The sequence below is a fragment of the Melozone crissalis genome, unplaced genomic scaffold (genome assembly GCF_028551555.1).
Source record: "Melozone crissalis strain CALT ecotype California unplaced genomic scaffold, PUWL_Pcris_2 ptg000107l_1, whole genome shotgun sequence".
NCBI classification, from domain to species: Eukaryota; Metazoa; Chordata; class Aves; order Passeriformes; family Passerellidae; genus Melozone; species Melozone crissalis.
Window position 1 is genome coordinate 1,577,343 of NW_026535884.1, and position 14,673 is coordinate 1,592,015.

A 14,673-nucleotide genomic window follows, 5' to 3' on the forward strand; every position below is an offset into this window, starting at 1 on the left:
ATCTGAAGCCTGAGAAAGAAATACATGGTGGTGTTTTCCTCAGAAGAGTCTTAAACAAAATCATCAAATGATGTTGTAGAAAGGTCATGGTGGTTTTTGGGTTCTGAGTCTAATGTGTCCTACTGCTCTATATTTTCATGGTGTTTGTTTGATTCCTTGCTCTTTTCCTTAACTCCTGAGAGCAGAATGTGTGTGGTTAGTGTCACTCTCACTGGATAAAGGTGAGCAAGGCCAGAATCCATGTCATCTTCAACCTTACAGATTAGAATTCTTGTTTTCCTTCAGGAAAGCTGGCAGTCATCCCCTACAAAGGGTAGTTGAGGCATTGAAATAGTGGGATTTACCGTAATTTTTTGTATTCCAGCTGTGATTTATACAGTTTGGGCCAAATGTAGCTTTTTTTTGTGTTTTCTTCCATGTAATCTTTCTTTCCCAGTGTATCATAGAGGCTCCTGCAGCCTGTCCAGGTGGCACTGCAGATCATCTTCAGTTGAACTTGCATTTCATCCACAGATTTGCAGCTTCACATGAGCAGTGAGAATCTCTATCAAAATGTGTCGATTATGAGGTGGAAAGCAATTGAAATTCCCAGGCAGAAATGCTGAGTACATGGGGGATATTACAGATGAGGCCATTTCCCCATTTCCTGCCAGTTTGAAAAGACAGCAAGTTTTATGCCCAATTAGTGGCAATCAAAAGCCATGGAAAGTGTCAGTTTTAATGTGCACAACATCTGGCACCTGTAACTTGTATCTTTGAAAGAGGTTTTGGGATAAAGGATCATCTTTGAGAAGTTTGAAGTATTTCTTCCTGGTTTTCATTTGTACCATGGGATAAAATGTGTGTGGCCAGCATCTAGGTTAAAAGTTTTCTTCTCAATTTGGTTTAAATTCAGCCTTTCTTGCACAAAGTGGACACACTTTACTGCAGTGTATTTTTATGTGGAGAAATGGGTATAGGTAGATTGAACACATATATTCTGTGGGAAGAACTGGTTTAATGTGGACTTAATGTCCTAAATGTACCCCATTGAAAAGCAAACTACACATTGGATGAGCCTTACCCAGGAGAAATTGCTCAATTGACCATGAGAGTCCTGTAACAATGCAGCAACTGCACACATGGAGATGCACAGCTGGAGAGAGGAATGTACAGGTGACCATTGCACAACTGAAAAAAAGAGATTAAAGAGTTTCGGGTTCTACACCAGCTCTAGAGCTTCATTTCAAAGGGGTTTATCAGCTGATTTTCCTGTAAAATAAAATGTACTGTTCCTGTTTTGCTGACTCATTGGAGAACTCAGTGAGCAAAGGAGAATTTAAAATGAGATATGCAAAGATTTGCCAAGTCATAAACTGTGACACTGGAAATATGCATTTATCAGAGTTGAAATGAAATTTAGTTTTAACCTGCAGTTTTTGAGGGGTTACATGTCAGGCAGACAGGCACATCTATCCCATATATCACCATTAGCATCTGAAGGAGAAAAAATGGGGTGTGGGTTTGAAATTCATCATTTCAGTCTTGATAAATGGCTGACTGCACCTCCCTGCTGTGTATTTAAAGTTGTAGAGTTGAGTAGAATATTAAATAGTACAGACTTAAACTTGAAGCTCCTTAGCTGGGTATCCATGAGGAGTGAAAATTGTGTTTCTGTGTGCAGGGGAGAAGGGCAAGCTGTACACAGCTCAGAGATGTTCACTATTTACACACACACAGGATGGCAGGTCCAAATAATGTGCTAGCATGGCCTTTCCTTCAAAATATCTAGAAACATGGAAAGCCTATTAGTTTTTATACAGGAGGTTCTTTCAGATCCCAGGTGTGGTCACAGGTGGTCATGGCAGAAAAAGAAATTGTCTGGAAAGAGCCTGAGTGCTGCAGTTAGTGCAGATGGAAATGCTTTTGGAAATCAAAATCAAGAGAGCTGGTAAAGATGATGTTAAAACCAAACCTAATTTAGTCTCTCTTTTTTGTTACCTATTAACTCAAGGTGCTGGATCTCTTGAGGCTTTTTCTCTGATTTTCAGTGTATTGAGGGGTTTAAGGAAGGGGGAGGAAAGGAGGGAAAATAATTCCATTCCCAAAAAACAAACAAACATGAAGAGCTTCAGGTTTGCTAAGAGTTAAGGCCGGGGGGAGGGGAATTATCTGTTAAGAGTATTAGTTGTTTAATAAAGCACAGTTGTCCTCCAGATGAACCCGCCAGTGACTCCGCAATTGGGGTCATTCCAAGTTCACGCTGTGGACTTTTGACTGCCTTTGTGTGTCTGTGAAAACAGCCGGCGGTTCCTGCAGGGATCACTCATTCAAGCCCTTGTAACACAAAACTATTGCCAGCGGGCACCTGCTGCTGCTGCTGCTGCTGCTGCTGCTGCTGCGCTCCCCGGGGACCCCCGGCTCATCGGGCTCCTCCAGCCGGCCCATCGGGGGTCCCCGGGCCGCCAGCAGCCCCTGTCAGCATGCATTAGGAAGCTGGGTTAACGATGGGATGTGAGCTAATTAAAGCTGCTTTAGTTTGGGCGGTGTGACATTAAATAGGGGTGGGGAATCTCAAGGAATGGTGTTTGTTCAGTAGGAAAAGCCGGCGGCTCCTCGTGGTTGTCGGTAATTTGGAGAGGGTCAAAGTTTATGTTGCTCTGAAAATGAGAAGCTGATTATGGCTTTTTGCTGATTTGGTGTTTTCTAAATTAAGAGAGTGTTGGTGCTGTTCAGAGTGCCAGGACTCGTTTCTGTCTGCACGGCTTGGCTGGGTTATAAAAGCCTTGGAGGCTCAGCCTGAACTGTCCTTTCTGGTTAGGACTGGATTGCAGAGTTCACTTGGTCTGTCTTGATGTGTCAAGGAAAGTGCAAAAGTCTAGAGTAAATAAATATAACTAAATTCACAATCTTCCCTACTGAAATAGTAATTCTTAGAGACTGTAATTCTTAGGCCCTGCCCCAAGTAATTCTTAAGAGACTGACCAAAGACATTGCAATAGTACTTTGCGGAACAGCTTCATTTGAAACCTGACAAACCAACACCTGCTTTGTTTTCAAATAAAGGCATTTTACTTTTCAGTCCCAGTATAACACACCATTGACCACAGAGATAGGAAGGGAGGAACCTTTGTTGTCTATGCCTACTGATAGCCAATTTGTAAAATTGAATATATACTGCTTCCACTCTATAACAGTGTGTGTACTGATGAGCCAAGAAGCTGCTCTAAAAGTTATTTTTATGGTAAGTCACAGAACTATATTACATATCAATCCTGAGGCGTTGCACTAAAAGCAGAGGAATTTAGGCTGCAGAACTTACTGGACAACTTTATCTGTCCCACTGCACCCAGTCCTTGTGTATATATCCAAGAATCTGGCAGGGCTTTTTGATTTTTGCACTTTGCAAAGAATAGCAGCAAGATTTGAGGATGACCTTTTTTAACCACAAATCCTGACAGCATATACTTATGTCTCCTTAGCCTGGAACATGTACATTGTGAGGATTTTTTACCTCCATAGGCAAATGCTTCATTTGTAACTGTTGTAATTTATCAGATATCAGCATAAAAATAGACATCAGCATAAAAATTGGCTTCCTCTAAAATACCTTTAACAGGTTATAGTGTTGTAGGAATAAAGGTGATTTTTAATGATGTTGCTACAACACAAAAGACCATGAAGGATTTAACTCCTTTCTAAATGAGTTCTGCAAAGCAAAGATGAGAACCAAATAAACCCTTTGGTTTCTTTTTTAAACACAGTTCATTGTGAGATTTGCACAGAAATTTTGAGTGATCTACATTTAATTTCATCACTTTCTCCCTTAACATTCCATTTTGGAATGTTCTGCTTTGCTCAGTCAATAATATTTGTAGATGTACCGTTCTCTGATGCTAGAATTACAATGGAATGTTTGGACTCAGGTCATAATTGTGTATTTATCCTTTTGGGATGTCCTTAGAGAACCAGGCACTGCCAAGAGCTTAAAAAGACTTTAAAAGATTACTTAAAACTTATTTCCATGCTGTGTGCTTCATGCATCTGGCTTAGAGGGAACAAGCAGTCCAAAGTCGAGTTTTCATTTGCTTTGAATTCTTTTTGTGCCCCATAAGCCTTAATTGTTTGGCACCAGCTTTGGTTCACAAACACTGTATATGGGTGGTTTTGTTTTTCTTCTATTGCTTGAAACAGCAAGGGATATGTAGTCAGTGGTAAAAGGTTTTTGTGGTAAAACTTCCTTAATTTTTGTGCCTTTAAAAAGAAAAACAAAAGACCAAGTAACCCCAAACACGAATAAATCAGTCTCTTGTACAGATGGTATTTCATCTGCTTTTGCAGATCTTGGTGAATGGTTGGTATTGATTGTTGACACTGTGTAAATGTAAAACAAGAAATGATGAATCGTTGATTTACTTGAGTCTGCAGAGGAGGAGGCTGAGCCCAGCATGGCCCAGGCTTGCAGAAATGCAGAAACATCTTCAGTGATTGTGGAGGGCTGAGAGTGGTTAGCATGCTCCTCCAAAGACAGTGTGCACAGTAGCACAATGTCCTGGGATTTGGGGAAAATGCCAGATTTCACCTTCCTCAGGAGGATGAGTTTGTGTTCCAGCAGCCAGGCTGAAGTGCAGTGAGGGTTATTCTCTGTATGTCAGTCAGCAGCTTCATATCATACGTGGACTGGTGTGGGATGAAAACCAGGGATCCAAGGGTCTTTAGAGTGTAGATCTGGAAGAAAGATCAGTGTCCCTCTGGAGAAGGAAAGTGCAAGAACCATCTGCTCTGGGGACAAACAGGGTGAGAGGAGGCAGGGGGTATCTGTGAATGGAGGTGGACAAATGCTCAGCTGCCTGGGGCTGTTAGGAGGGGTTCTCCTTCTGGCAAAGCACTAAACAATACATACTGATGATAAGTTGAAATATTTTAAGTGCATGAAATGACAGAGCTTTTAGTGAGTAGTCTGGAAGGCTCCTATTCCCCTCTTTTTGGAGAGGCCAAGTTGGCAAGTAAAATCCCCACTTCTACATGTGCCTTGTGCAGACTGGCTTCATCCAGAGACATCAGGAGCCTTTTGCCCTGGAAGCAGGTAACTTCCCTTAGCTGAAACTAATGTATTATGTTGCAGTTCTGTTTCAAGGCAAAGGATGTCTGAAATAGGAAGAATGCAGAGATAAATGACCAAGTGACTAATTTTTATTTTTATTTTTCATCAGCAAGTAGACAAAGAAATAATGAAAATTAGGGTAGAGAAGAGGGAGCTGGTTTTTACACATCTCTTGATTAGTTTCATGTTTGTTCCCCAGACTGTTGTGTTTAGTTAGGTTGGCATTTACATGGTCTTGAGTAGGCTTTGAAGTTACCAGGTCACACCTTATTAACAAAAGCTGAGGAAGACAAGGGTGGGTCACACTTTTGGTGTCACCTTCATTTATCTGGAGCCTGTTTGCTGTGTGATTGGGTTAACAGCTCAATAAGGCACCGTCTCTGCTCTTTCACAAGTTTTAAACCCTCAACCTCAGCAGCTGATATTGCACTCTGCAAAGGAGGCATCTAAAAGCAAAACTCATAGGGGGCAAAGGTAAGTCTGCCTTTGTGCTTCAGTTTGTTCAAATCTCCCTTCAGAGCTTAAGCTGGACTTAAACTCCTTAAATTTCTAATGCTTGCTTGGGTTAACAGCTGAGAAACTTGTTCTCAATACAGTGATTATATAACCTAGATAGACTGGGCAGGAGGTGTTGTGCAGGTGTTTTGTTAGTTGTGGGTTTTTAATGTTAGAAGTCTTTAATTTCCTTATTGTATAGGTAGATGCAATCCTATTAACTGCAACAGACTTCAAAACCATTTCAGGGTTAGTATTTCTGATAAAAAGCAGTGTCAAATTGTGATCCCCAGCGGGTATTTATTTCACTCAGGTGATATCACCTGTAGTGGGTGATGAGGATGGATGTAGGGGTGATTCAGATCAGGGGTCAGGGTAACTCTGACCCCACAGTCTGAACCTTTATTCAAATACCAGTCTAAACCTCACACAGCTGCCCCATTTCCTAGCAGCCCTTCCTGATACCTGTGGAACATCCCCTTTTTTCATCTTCCCTGGCATTTCACCTCTAACTGGCAAACTCTGCACCACAGAGCAAGAAATGGCTCAGGAGGGACCCACTCACTGCTCACTGAGGAATCCCCTTGGTTTGCTCATGGAGCAGATGCTGACAAAGGTCTGGCTGCAGTCTGTGTTAGATGAAGCCAGGAAACAAACAGTCCCAGGGGAGGGGGAGAAGGAGCTGCTTCAAAAAGTAATTCAACAATTCACCATGAAGTTTACATTTTGTAATTAACATGTGCTGAGTTCAGATTTTGTCACCTGAGTCAGGGCAGAATGGAAACACTTCATGGTACGTTTGGTACGTTAAAATCCTTAAATTGTTTTGCTTACATCTATAATTTAATGCTATTTTCTAAATAACACAAACAAAAATGTCCCTGTTTAGCTTTGGGTTTACAGCTAATGGAGTTTGACTTTTAAACTATGTGCGTGGGATTTTTTTCTTTTTCCTCCTTACTAAGAAAAATACACAATTACATTAAAATTCTGTCTACATATAAACAGGATTACCATTGACAATGAGGTGTCAGATTCTGTGTAATGGAGGAAGGAATATTTGAGGAAAGACTGGATTGTATTCACAGGAAGAGCTGGGGTATTGGAGCTGGAAAATGTGGGTGCAGGTGGGGGAAAGCTGTAAAGGGAGATTACCAATTCTCATCAATAAGTTGGTTTATTCCTTCTGGCTGATTGTCCAATCATGCAATACTGTAACTTCTAAAACATGTTCTTGAAAAAGCATTTTCAGGTCTTGAGAGAGATTCTGTAATGAGGTTTGAATTTTGAAGACCTATTGAGCCTTTCAGTCTTTATAGCAACTACTCTAATCCACAAAAGCAAAGTATTTTTCTAGGAAAAAGCCCTAACCTTAAACACAGTTCATAGATAGCTTCAGGTCAGTTTGTATTTCTGGGCTAATTTTTTTTTTTTTTAAATAACATCTGCATTAAGTTCATACCAAGGTCAGAAGTATCTCAGTCCATGATCACTGTTTAGTCTCCATATGATGAAGTCACAAGAAAGGTCATGGGATTTCATTTTCATCCCTGTTGTTAAAATCTATTTGTTTAGATAATTGGAGCCACTGGACTGGTTTGTCTTGAAGCTGAAAATGAGTGTTTCAGACCAGGACGTTGTGTCATTAGTGAAAAAGAAACACAGCCTTAGAAGAAATAGCAGAGAAAGGAGGGGAACTTCATTGTGGCACTGGGCCCATAAATGAACTGTTTGTCTGGTTCTTTTTTAATATTCAGTGTATCAGGGTTTGGCAGCAGGTCTCAGTTGTCCTCTGGGGCACACCTGAGCCATGGAGGGGTTTTGCTGTGGGTGCAGAGAGGATGGTCCATGAGACACAGGCTGGTCCTCTACAGTGAGCTCCTTGTCCTGGAGGAGCTGTTGTCATGCAGGACAGGGGACACCAGCACCCTGAGTGCCTGTGACATTCCTGTGGCACCTGCTCCATTCCCCAGCCCCAGTCAAACACACAACAAAGCTTTAAGTGATCTTCCTTCCACATGGGTGGAGAGGATGAAATCTGTTAATTTCTTGAAAGGAAATAAAAGTGCTGATAGTTCATAGTGGTACAAGAAGTGTCCAATTCTACATAATCAAAAACCAGATCATTTTTGTAGAGTATTCCAGGAAAATTCCTTCTATGAGCCCTTTTCTCTAATAATATCCTAAATACAAGGCAAGGTTTCAGGTTTTTTGTCTCCTTTTCTTCCTTCCCTCCATCCACCAAGCTTCTGGTTTCTGTCTGATTACATGAGATTAAAGGTCAGCAGATCACAACAGATCATTTTTATTTGGTGCTTTCTCATTGACTTGCTCACAGCAATGGTCAGAGTTCCCAGAACAAATCCTGTTTGGACATAATGTTCCCTTTCATCCATGAGCAGGTCTCCAGTCCTCCCCCACACTTTTCAAGGTAGATGTAAGGACTCAAAATGCTCCACACACACACTCAGGGTTCCCCCTGAGCTTTTGGTTTGGTACCTGTGGACACTTGCTGGAGGTTAGGATTTTTTCTTGGTTTTTTTTTTTTTTTTTTCCTCTCTCTCAGAGAATCTTCTCCCATTTGTTGCCTAAGAAATGATAATGAGAGGCAAAAGATATGCTAGTATACTATATCTTTTCCTGAAATTCCAGTCATTTCAAAGTTATAATAATTTGGAGGGAAGGAGGTGTTGCATTCTCCAATTTCTGCCTTCCTTGGCAGATATCTGTCCTTTAAACCAGGACAACAGCACAGCTGGGAATCCTGTCAGGGATCTCCCCACATTGTGCCATGAGTGTGGCCTGGCTCCCACTCCTACAACACTTCTACCTTGAGTTACTGAAAATAATTTAATTAGCTCTTAAAAATGTTGTAGTTTCATGACAGGCATATTTACCTTGATGATTTGCACATATCTTTGCAGAGGAAAAGCTTTATATCTAAATGTTAATAAATGTTAATTTATTTTTAGGTTTTGAGGGGTTGCAGTTGGGTCATGAGCATCGCTTTTGGTACATCTTTCACAGATGTGGGGGTTTTTTTTGCTTGGCCACAGTAGCTGGGGCACCTCCTTGTCACCTCAGCATTCCAGGTGCACCTGCTGATACAATTCTGAGCTTTCTCCGTGGCAAAAGGATTGGATGGATTCTGTTGTGTATCACAATGAGTTGTATCATTGTGCATTTCACAAATAGGATCCAGAAATTTTCTGCAGTGAATCTACTTAGGAGAAACAGCTTCTGTTCTTCCAGTAACAGAAATGATCTTCTCTTTTAGTTTGCTGGGACTCTGTCAGATGGTTTGGGGAAGATGATGGATAACAGGCACCAGACAGAGCGGGAATACATCCGGTACCACGCTGCAACCAGTGGAGAGCACCTGGTAGCTGGAATCCATGGACTTGCACATGGTAACCCTTAGCTGTAATTTTAACTCCTTTCTCTCCTAAATGGCATGATCAGATTGCAGAGAGCAGTGGGTGTTACTGCTAGGAGCCTGGGCAGTGGAGCTGTTAGAGGCTTTATGCCTGAATTTCTGGTTTTCAGCTTTATGCTGGCAGGTCAGGGTGGGGGCATTGTTTGGTCTTCAGGTCAGAACCTACAGAAACTACATTTAATACTATAAAATGTAGTATTAAATTAAAGTATTCTATTAAATGTATGCAGAAAATACATTTAATACTACTAACAGAAACTACATTTAATAATCAGAGTTTTTCACATGTAACTGTAAGTAAAAGCTTCTTTTGCAAATTAAAATGAGAATTACAAAGAAAGTTCATCCAAAATATCCATTTCTTTGTCAAGACATGAAATACCCACAGAAACAGATTTTTTGAGGGCCAGACATTGAAAAAAAATGAATATGGCTGGGTTGTAGCTTTCTTATATTTGCTTTTAGTTCCAGGAACCTGAGTTTCCTTGGAATCAGTACATCAGTTTAAAGTTACATTTCACCAGTTGGGTTATTTTGTGGGTTTTTTCAGAGTACTAGGAACTGGAGACATTTATTTGTGTAAAGGGTAGTGAGCTAGTTTTAATTTGGCCAGAACTTCACATCGATTTAGTTTATGATTTATCTCTTGAAGAAGGTTAAATCAATACAAGCCAAGTTTAAATCAAATATTTATATTTTGCATCATCTTGGCTCAGTTATTTAAATGTTAAATGTAACTGTTGCAGCCTGTGCAAAGCTGATTTGGCTTTGACTAAAAGAGGATCTTTTCTATGCTGAGAAAAGTCCTTTTGCTTTGGTCACACAGAGACACTGTGTAGGTGTGAAATGAATCATGAAAGGTTCCTCTCACACTAATGTGCTGAACAGTCTGCCATAAATTGGTAGAAACACAGGAAATCCAAATTATCTGAATCTCTGCTGAAAAGTCCATTATAAAAGCACTTCACTGTGTTGTATTATCCAGTAATTACTGTGACTCTTCTAGTCCTAAGTCTGTGGCATTTTTAAATGCTTCCCATTCTGTGTTTTTAAAAAATAAAGGAACTGCTAATTACTACATTTCAACAGACAGGATTTAATCATAAACTATAGTTACTCAAGAGGAGAGATTTAAATACTTTGTGCTTCCTGAGTTTGGCAGTTCAGATCTGCCTGATCTGTGCTTGCAGACCTCAGAGGAGCCCTGGGCTGCTGGAAGCTGGGCAGGTGAGTGCTTCAGCCAGGGCACTAGAAATTGATATTTTAATCATGGCGATTTGAAATCTCCAAAGTGTGTTCTCAGATAATGTGAACTGTTCCAAGTCTTTTGAAACTTCAGGAGCTGCTTGATTTCTCAGAGCGTTGAAGTTCTCTGGAAGGGAAACGTGCACAAAAATGTCTGTCAGCAGCATCACAGTTAAAGGCACTTAAAATTACTTTAAAGACATTTAAAGTGCCAGTTTAAAATAATTAACTTCATCCAGTGGAGAAATGCACACTGTTTTCTGTCTCAAATTGTACCAGCTTTTGTGGTGATGGAATTTTATCACATCCTAAGTAACCACTTAACCTGTGCAATAGATGAGGACTCTTGGTGTAAGTGCAGCTGGAAATGAACCAGTATAGAAACACTTTTAAATACACATATTTATTGATTAATCAAATATTTTTCTGTGGGATAATATGGTCTGTACATATGCATATGTATACTATATGTATACATGTATACAAAGTCTAAAGTTATTGGTTAATGTCATTGAGTTTGTGTATTAAATTAAATGCACAATAAACCCTGTAGGCAGAGTGTGGCACTCACATTTTCTGAAAAATCCCTTCACCCAGGATTTTTCTCCTGGGAAGCTGAAAAGCCTCAGAGAAAAGGGAAACAATTCTTATCTCATTTGCTTCTCCTGTGTTGTGCTCATGTGGAATGTGTTTGGAGATTGTTTACCCACAGGTGATTGTTTCATTGCATTCTGCTGTGAGTTGTTTTCACTCTTTGGCCAATCAGGGCCAGGCTGTGTCAGGACTCTGGAAAGAGTCACAAGTTTTCATTATTATCTTTTTAGCATTCTGTAAGTTTCCTTTCTGTATTCTTTAGTATAGTATTCCTTAATATAATATATTATCATAAAATAATAAATTAGCCTTCTGAGAACATGGAATCAGACTCATCATTCCTTCCTTCATTGGGGCATCCCCCAAATACGATAGCAGAGAGCACCAGGTGGATGAGGTTCTCTAAGTTCTAGAGCCAATAATTTTGGACTTCTGTGCTGCTTTTGTCTTTGGCAGGTATCGTTGGAGGATTGACAAGTGTGATAACATCGACAGTGGAAGGTGTGAAGACAGAAGGAGGGGTCAGTGGTTTCATATCTGGCCTGGGCAAGGGGCTGGTGGGCACTGTCACCAAACCCGTGGCCGGAGCGCTGGACTTCGCCTCGGAAACCGCGCAGGCGCTGAGGGACACCACGACCCTGAGCGGCCCCAGGTGAGCCACAGCTGGGATTTCTCATCAATAACACTCCAAAACTGTGTGTTAATGCCTGCTGCAGCTTCTGAACTGATTCTCTTTCCTCAGGCAAAGCAACAATGGAGCAGAGTTAACATGAGCTGTTATCAGACCATTGCGTTCCATTTGCTTTTTGTTTAATAGGTGGCATTTGCTGATACTTTAACAAGAGTGAAATTTGCCTGGAAAAGCTGCAACCTAAAGTAGGGATTATTAACCTACACCATTAGATGAAGCCAAATTATTAGGCTAAAAATTAAACTTCTACCTCTGAATCCTCACAGAGTTGAAATGAAGTTCTCCCTGCTCTATCTCCGGCTTCTATTTTGCTGTAGAAAAAGTTATTGAAACATTTTAAAAGTTCTGTCATCAATACAGTGCCACTATGTTTTAATTTTTATTCAGTGCAAAGTTCTCAGTTATGAAAGGGGGTGGCTATGTGCCCTTATGTGCATGTGCCCATGCTCCTGTGGCTGTGAGGTGTCAGCACATCAGGACAGATGCTTTGGCTTCTTCTTGTAGTCAGTTACTGTTGTAATGTGGGCTCAGCAAAGTAATGATGGTTTTGCTTAAATAAATAAATGTTTATTAGCACTGACTGTGAGTGTGGCAGAGGGAAAGGACCAATTTCTGAAAGGGCTGCTCTGAGAGGAGAGTCTTTGTGCTCTTTGTGGCCAAGAGTTTGCTTTGTATTACTGTGCCAAGAAGTCCTCTTGCATGTGCATGAGACTTGTGTGCTGGAGTGAAAGAAAGCCCTAAGCAGGTTTTGTTGTCAGAAAGCTTAGAGAAAAATGTTTGAAAAATGTTGGGTTTTCTGCTTGTTTTGTCTTCCCATTTGGCTTTTCCATTTCCTGTGTTTTATTATGCCACTCTTGGAATTCTGAAGGGTCTACATCAGGGTTTCAGTAAACAATAAGTCTGATGAAGTGTGAGTGAGGTGCAGGAAGCCTGAAGAATTACCCTAGGTGAGCTTTGTTCTGAAAATAGAAGTTTGTACATGTGTGTCTTAGATATTTGGGACTTACCCTGATTTATAAAACCAAGAGGTCAAGGACTGAAATTTAGTAAGTGTATTTGCATGCACAAAATTAAATGAGAAATCAAAGTGCATCCCTGAGAAAATACAGTGTTTCACTTGTGCATGTCTTAATTTTGTGACTGTGCAGGTTGACTGATTTATGTAAAGGTGGGGAGAAGCACACCTGTCTATGCTGTTAGCTGCATTCCTGGTTGAGCTTGGGTGTCTGTTGTAATTTGAAGAAACATATTCTTAAAATTCATGTTTTGACATGCTTCTGTGAGATACAGCCTGCACACAGTGGGTGTTATCAACAGTTGTAAACTGGACAGCAGCTGGGGGAGAGAGGGCAAGAAGATCTCCAGGCAGCCTGATTTTGGCATTGTGTTTCCTCTGGGAAATATTTCTCTTTGCCTTGTTAACTGTCAGTTAAGAGGTTAAGACAGATGAGCTGAACCATGTTTTTGCTTCCCCTAGATTTTGAAATCCAGTTGTCACAGATGAGTATTGTGAAATGATTTTAGTGTCTGCACACAGTCTGTAAGTTTCTGACCCAACAACTTTTTTTTACAGGATGAAAGAAAAGAAAAATGGGAGAAAAGCCCCAACCTTTCTCGGGTTACTCAGTTACCACAGTACTCCAGTCTACACAAGTCTGATCAAAACTTTTTTTAGCTCTTGCGAATATGTAGATAGTGTTAGGGGTTTAGGGGGAGGTGGGCCCAAAATGCCACCTCCATCTGTAAGCAACCTTGCATTCACGTTCTGTTTGGTGTGTGGGTTTTATGTGCCTGTATAAGAAGGAGCCAAATTGTTCTTCTGTGGGTTTAGAAAGCCCCACAGGACCCGGGGTTTGTCTGTTTTCTGGGCTGCTGTGTCCGCTATCCCCCCGCTGTGTTTGTCACTGCTCAAGTATGTGTGGTTTGGAATGGCAGGAGAGCAACGTTCCAAGCCTGAGCTGCTGGCTCTGCTTGGAGCCTGCTGGGCCATGGAGGCTCTCCCCAGCTCAGCACACAGGAGCAGCCTTCCCTGATGGATGGGACTGGAAAGGCATGGCAGGAGCTGAGCTCCAGTGGAGTGTCAGCGATGGAGAGGGATGGGGAGACTGACCTGGTGATCAGAACCTGATTTTATTGTGGGATATAAACACTTATATACTATTCAGGGAGACTGGTAATGTGTGCTGCAATGATTAGTTAAAATCACATACACAAATTTATGCAAATAACAACATCTCTTGCTTGCAGAGCTAATGGGATTTCCTTTTTCCGGTAAACCCGTTTGATTGACTCTTCTTGCAATCCAGGTCTAATGTTCAAAGTTCCATTTGCTTTTATCCTGTTACCAAATCTCTTATATTAACCAGGTCCAAAGTCCATCATCTGTCTTGTGTCCCCCAACATTCCAGCACCTGAGGGCTCAGTTCATGAGTGTGACAAGAGCTCTTTGACCCTGTGCCTGTTCTGGTGCTGCTGCAAAGCTGACTCAGCCATTTAATTGCAAGTTGCATTTAAATAGCAGGATATGTAACTGTAAATTATAGGCCCCTTGCAATTCTCTAATTACATGGTTGAATTTTAAAAAAAACTCTGAATTTCAGCTGCTTGACTTTAACCATTGGATCAGGTTTGAGTGGGATGAAGAATTTTAATTGAGGCTCTTGGCTTTCCTAAAAGACGTAGTCTGATTCCAGCAAATCCACTTCAGATTCTTGAATGGAATGGAACAGTCTGCAGCATGTGTTCCTGTGATCAGGCTACATGGACATGAGTATTTTTTGCCTTCAAATGTGTTGATTTCTGTTGGAACTCCTGCAGCTGGCACATGCCATATGTTGGGAACATGGAACCAGACCAGCGTGGCTGAGGCACAGGTGAAGCCTTTAGACCTTGAAGGTGTAGTTTCAAAGCTGATTGGTTTAAAGGGCAAGAAAATATATTTTTCATCTGACTTTAGGCTGGACTTTTTCAAGGCTAATCTTATAAACTTATTATTTAATCATAAAGATGCCCTACTAATTCTAAATTTAATGCAGAAGAGAGCATAAAGCAGTGGTGGAAGTACAGCATAGATCTAATTTATAAACAGTTAATGCCTGTGATTTGATACCTTTATTGAGAGGGTTTTAT

At 40.9% G+C, this 14,673-nt stretch overlaps 1 protein-coding gene across 5 annotated transcripts in view; it reads left to right on the forward strand.

Annotated features, from left to right (window-relative positions):
- The window catches only part of VPS13D (vacuolar protein sorting 13 homolog D), a 103,594-nt gene that overhangs the window by 70,331 nt on the left and 18,590 nt on the right, over window positions 1-14,673 (forward strand). For all 5 annotated transcript variants that reach the window (XM_054291955.1, XM_054291957.1, XM_054291956.1 and 2 more), the window contains 2 exons: window positions 8,856-8,988; window positions 11,310-11,505. In XM_054291955.1, coding sequence (XP_054147930.1) covers window positions 8,856-8,988; window positions 11,310-11,505 — 329 coding nt within the window. The remainder of the gene's footprint in view (window positions 1-8,855; window positions 8,989-11,309; window positions 11,506-14,673) is intronic.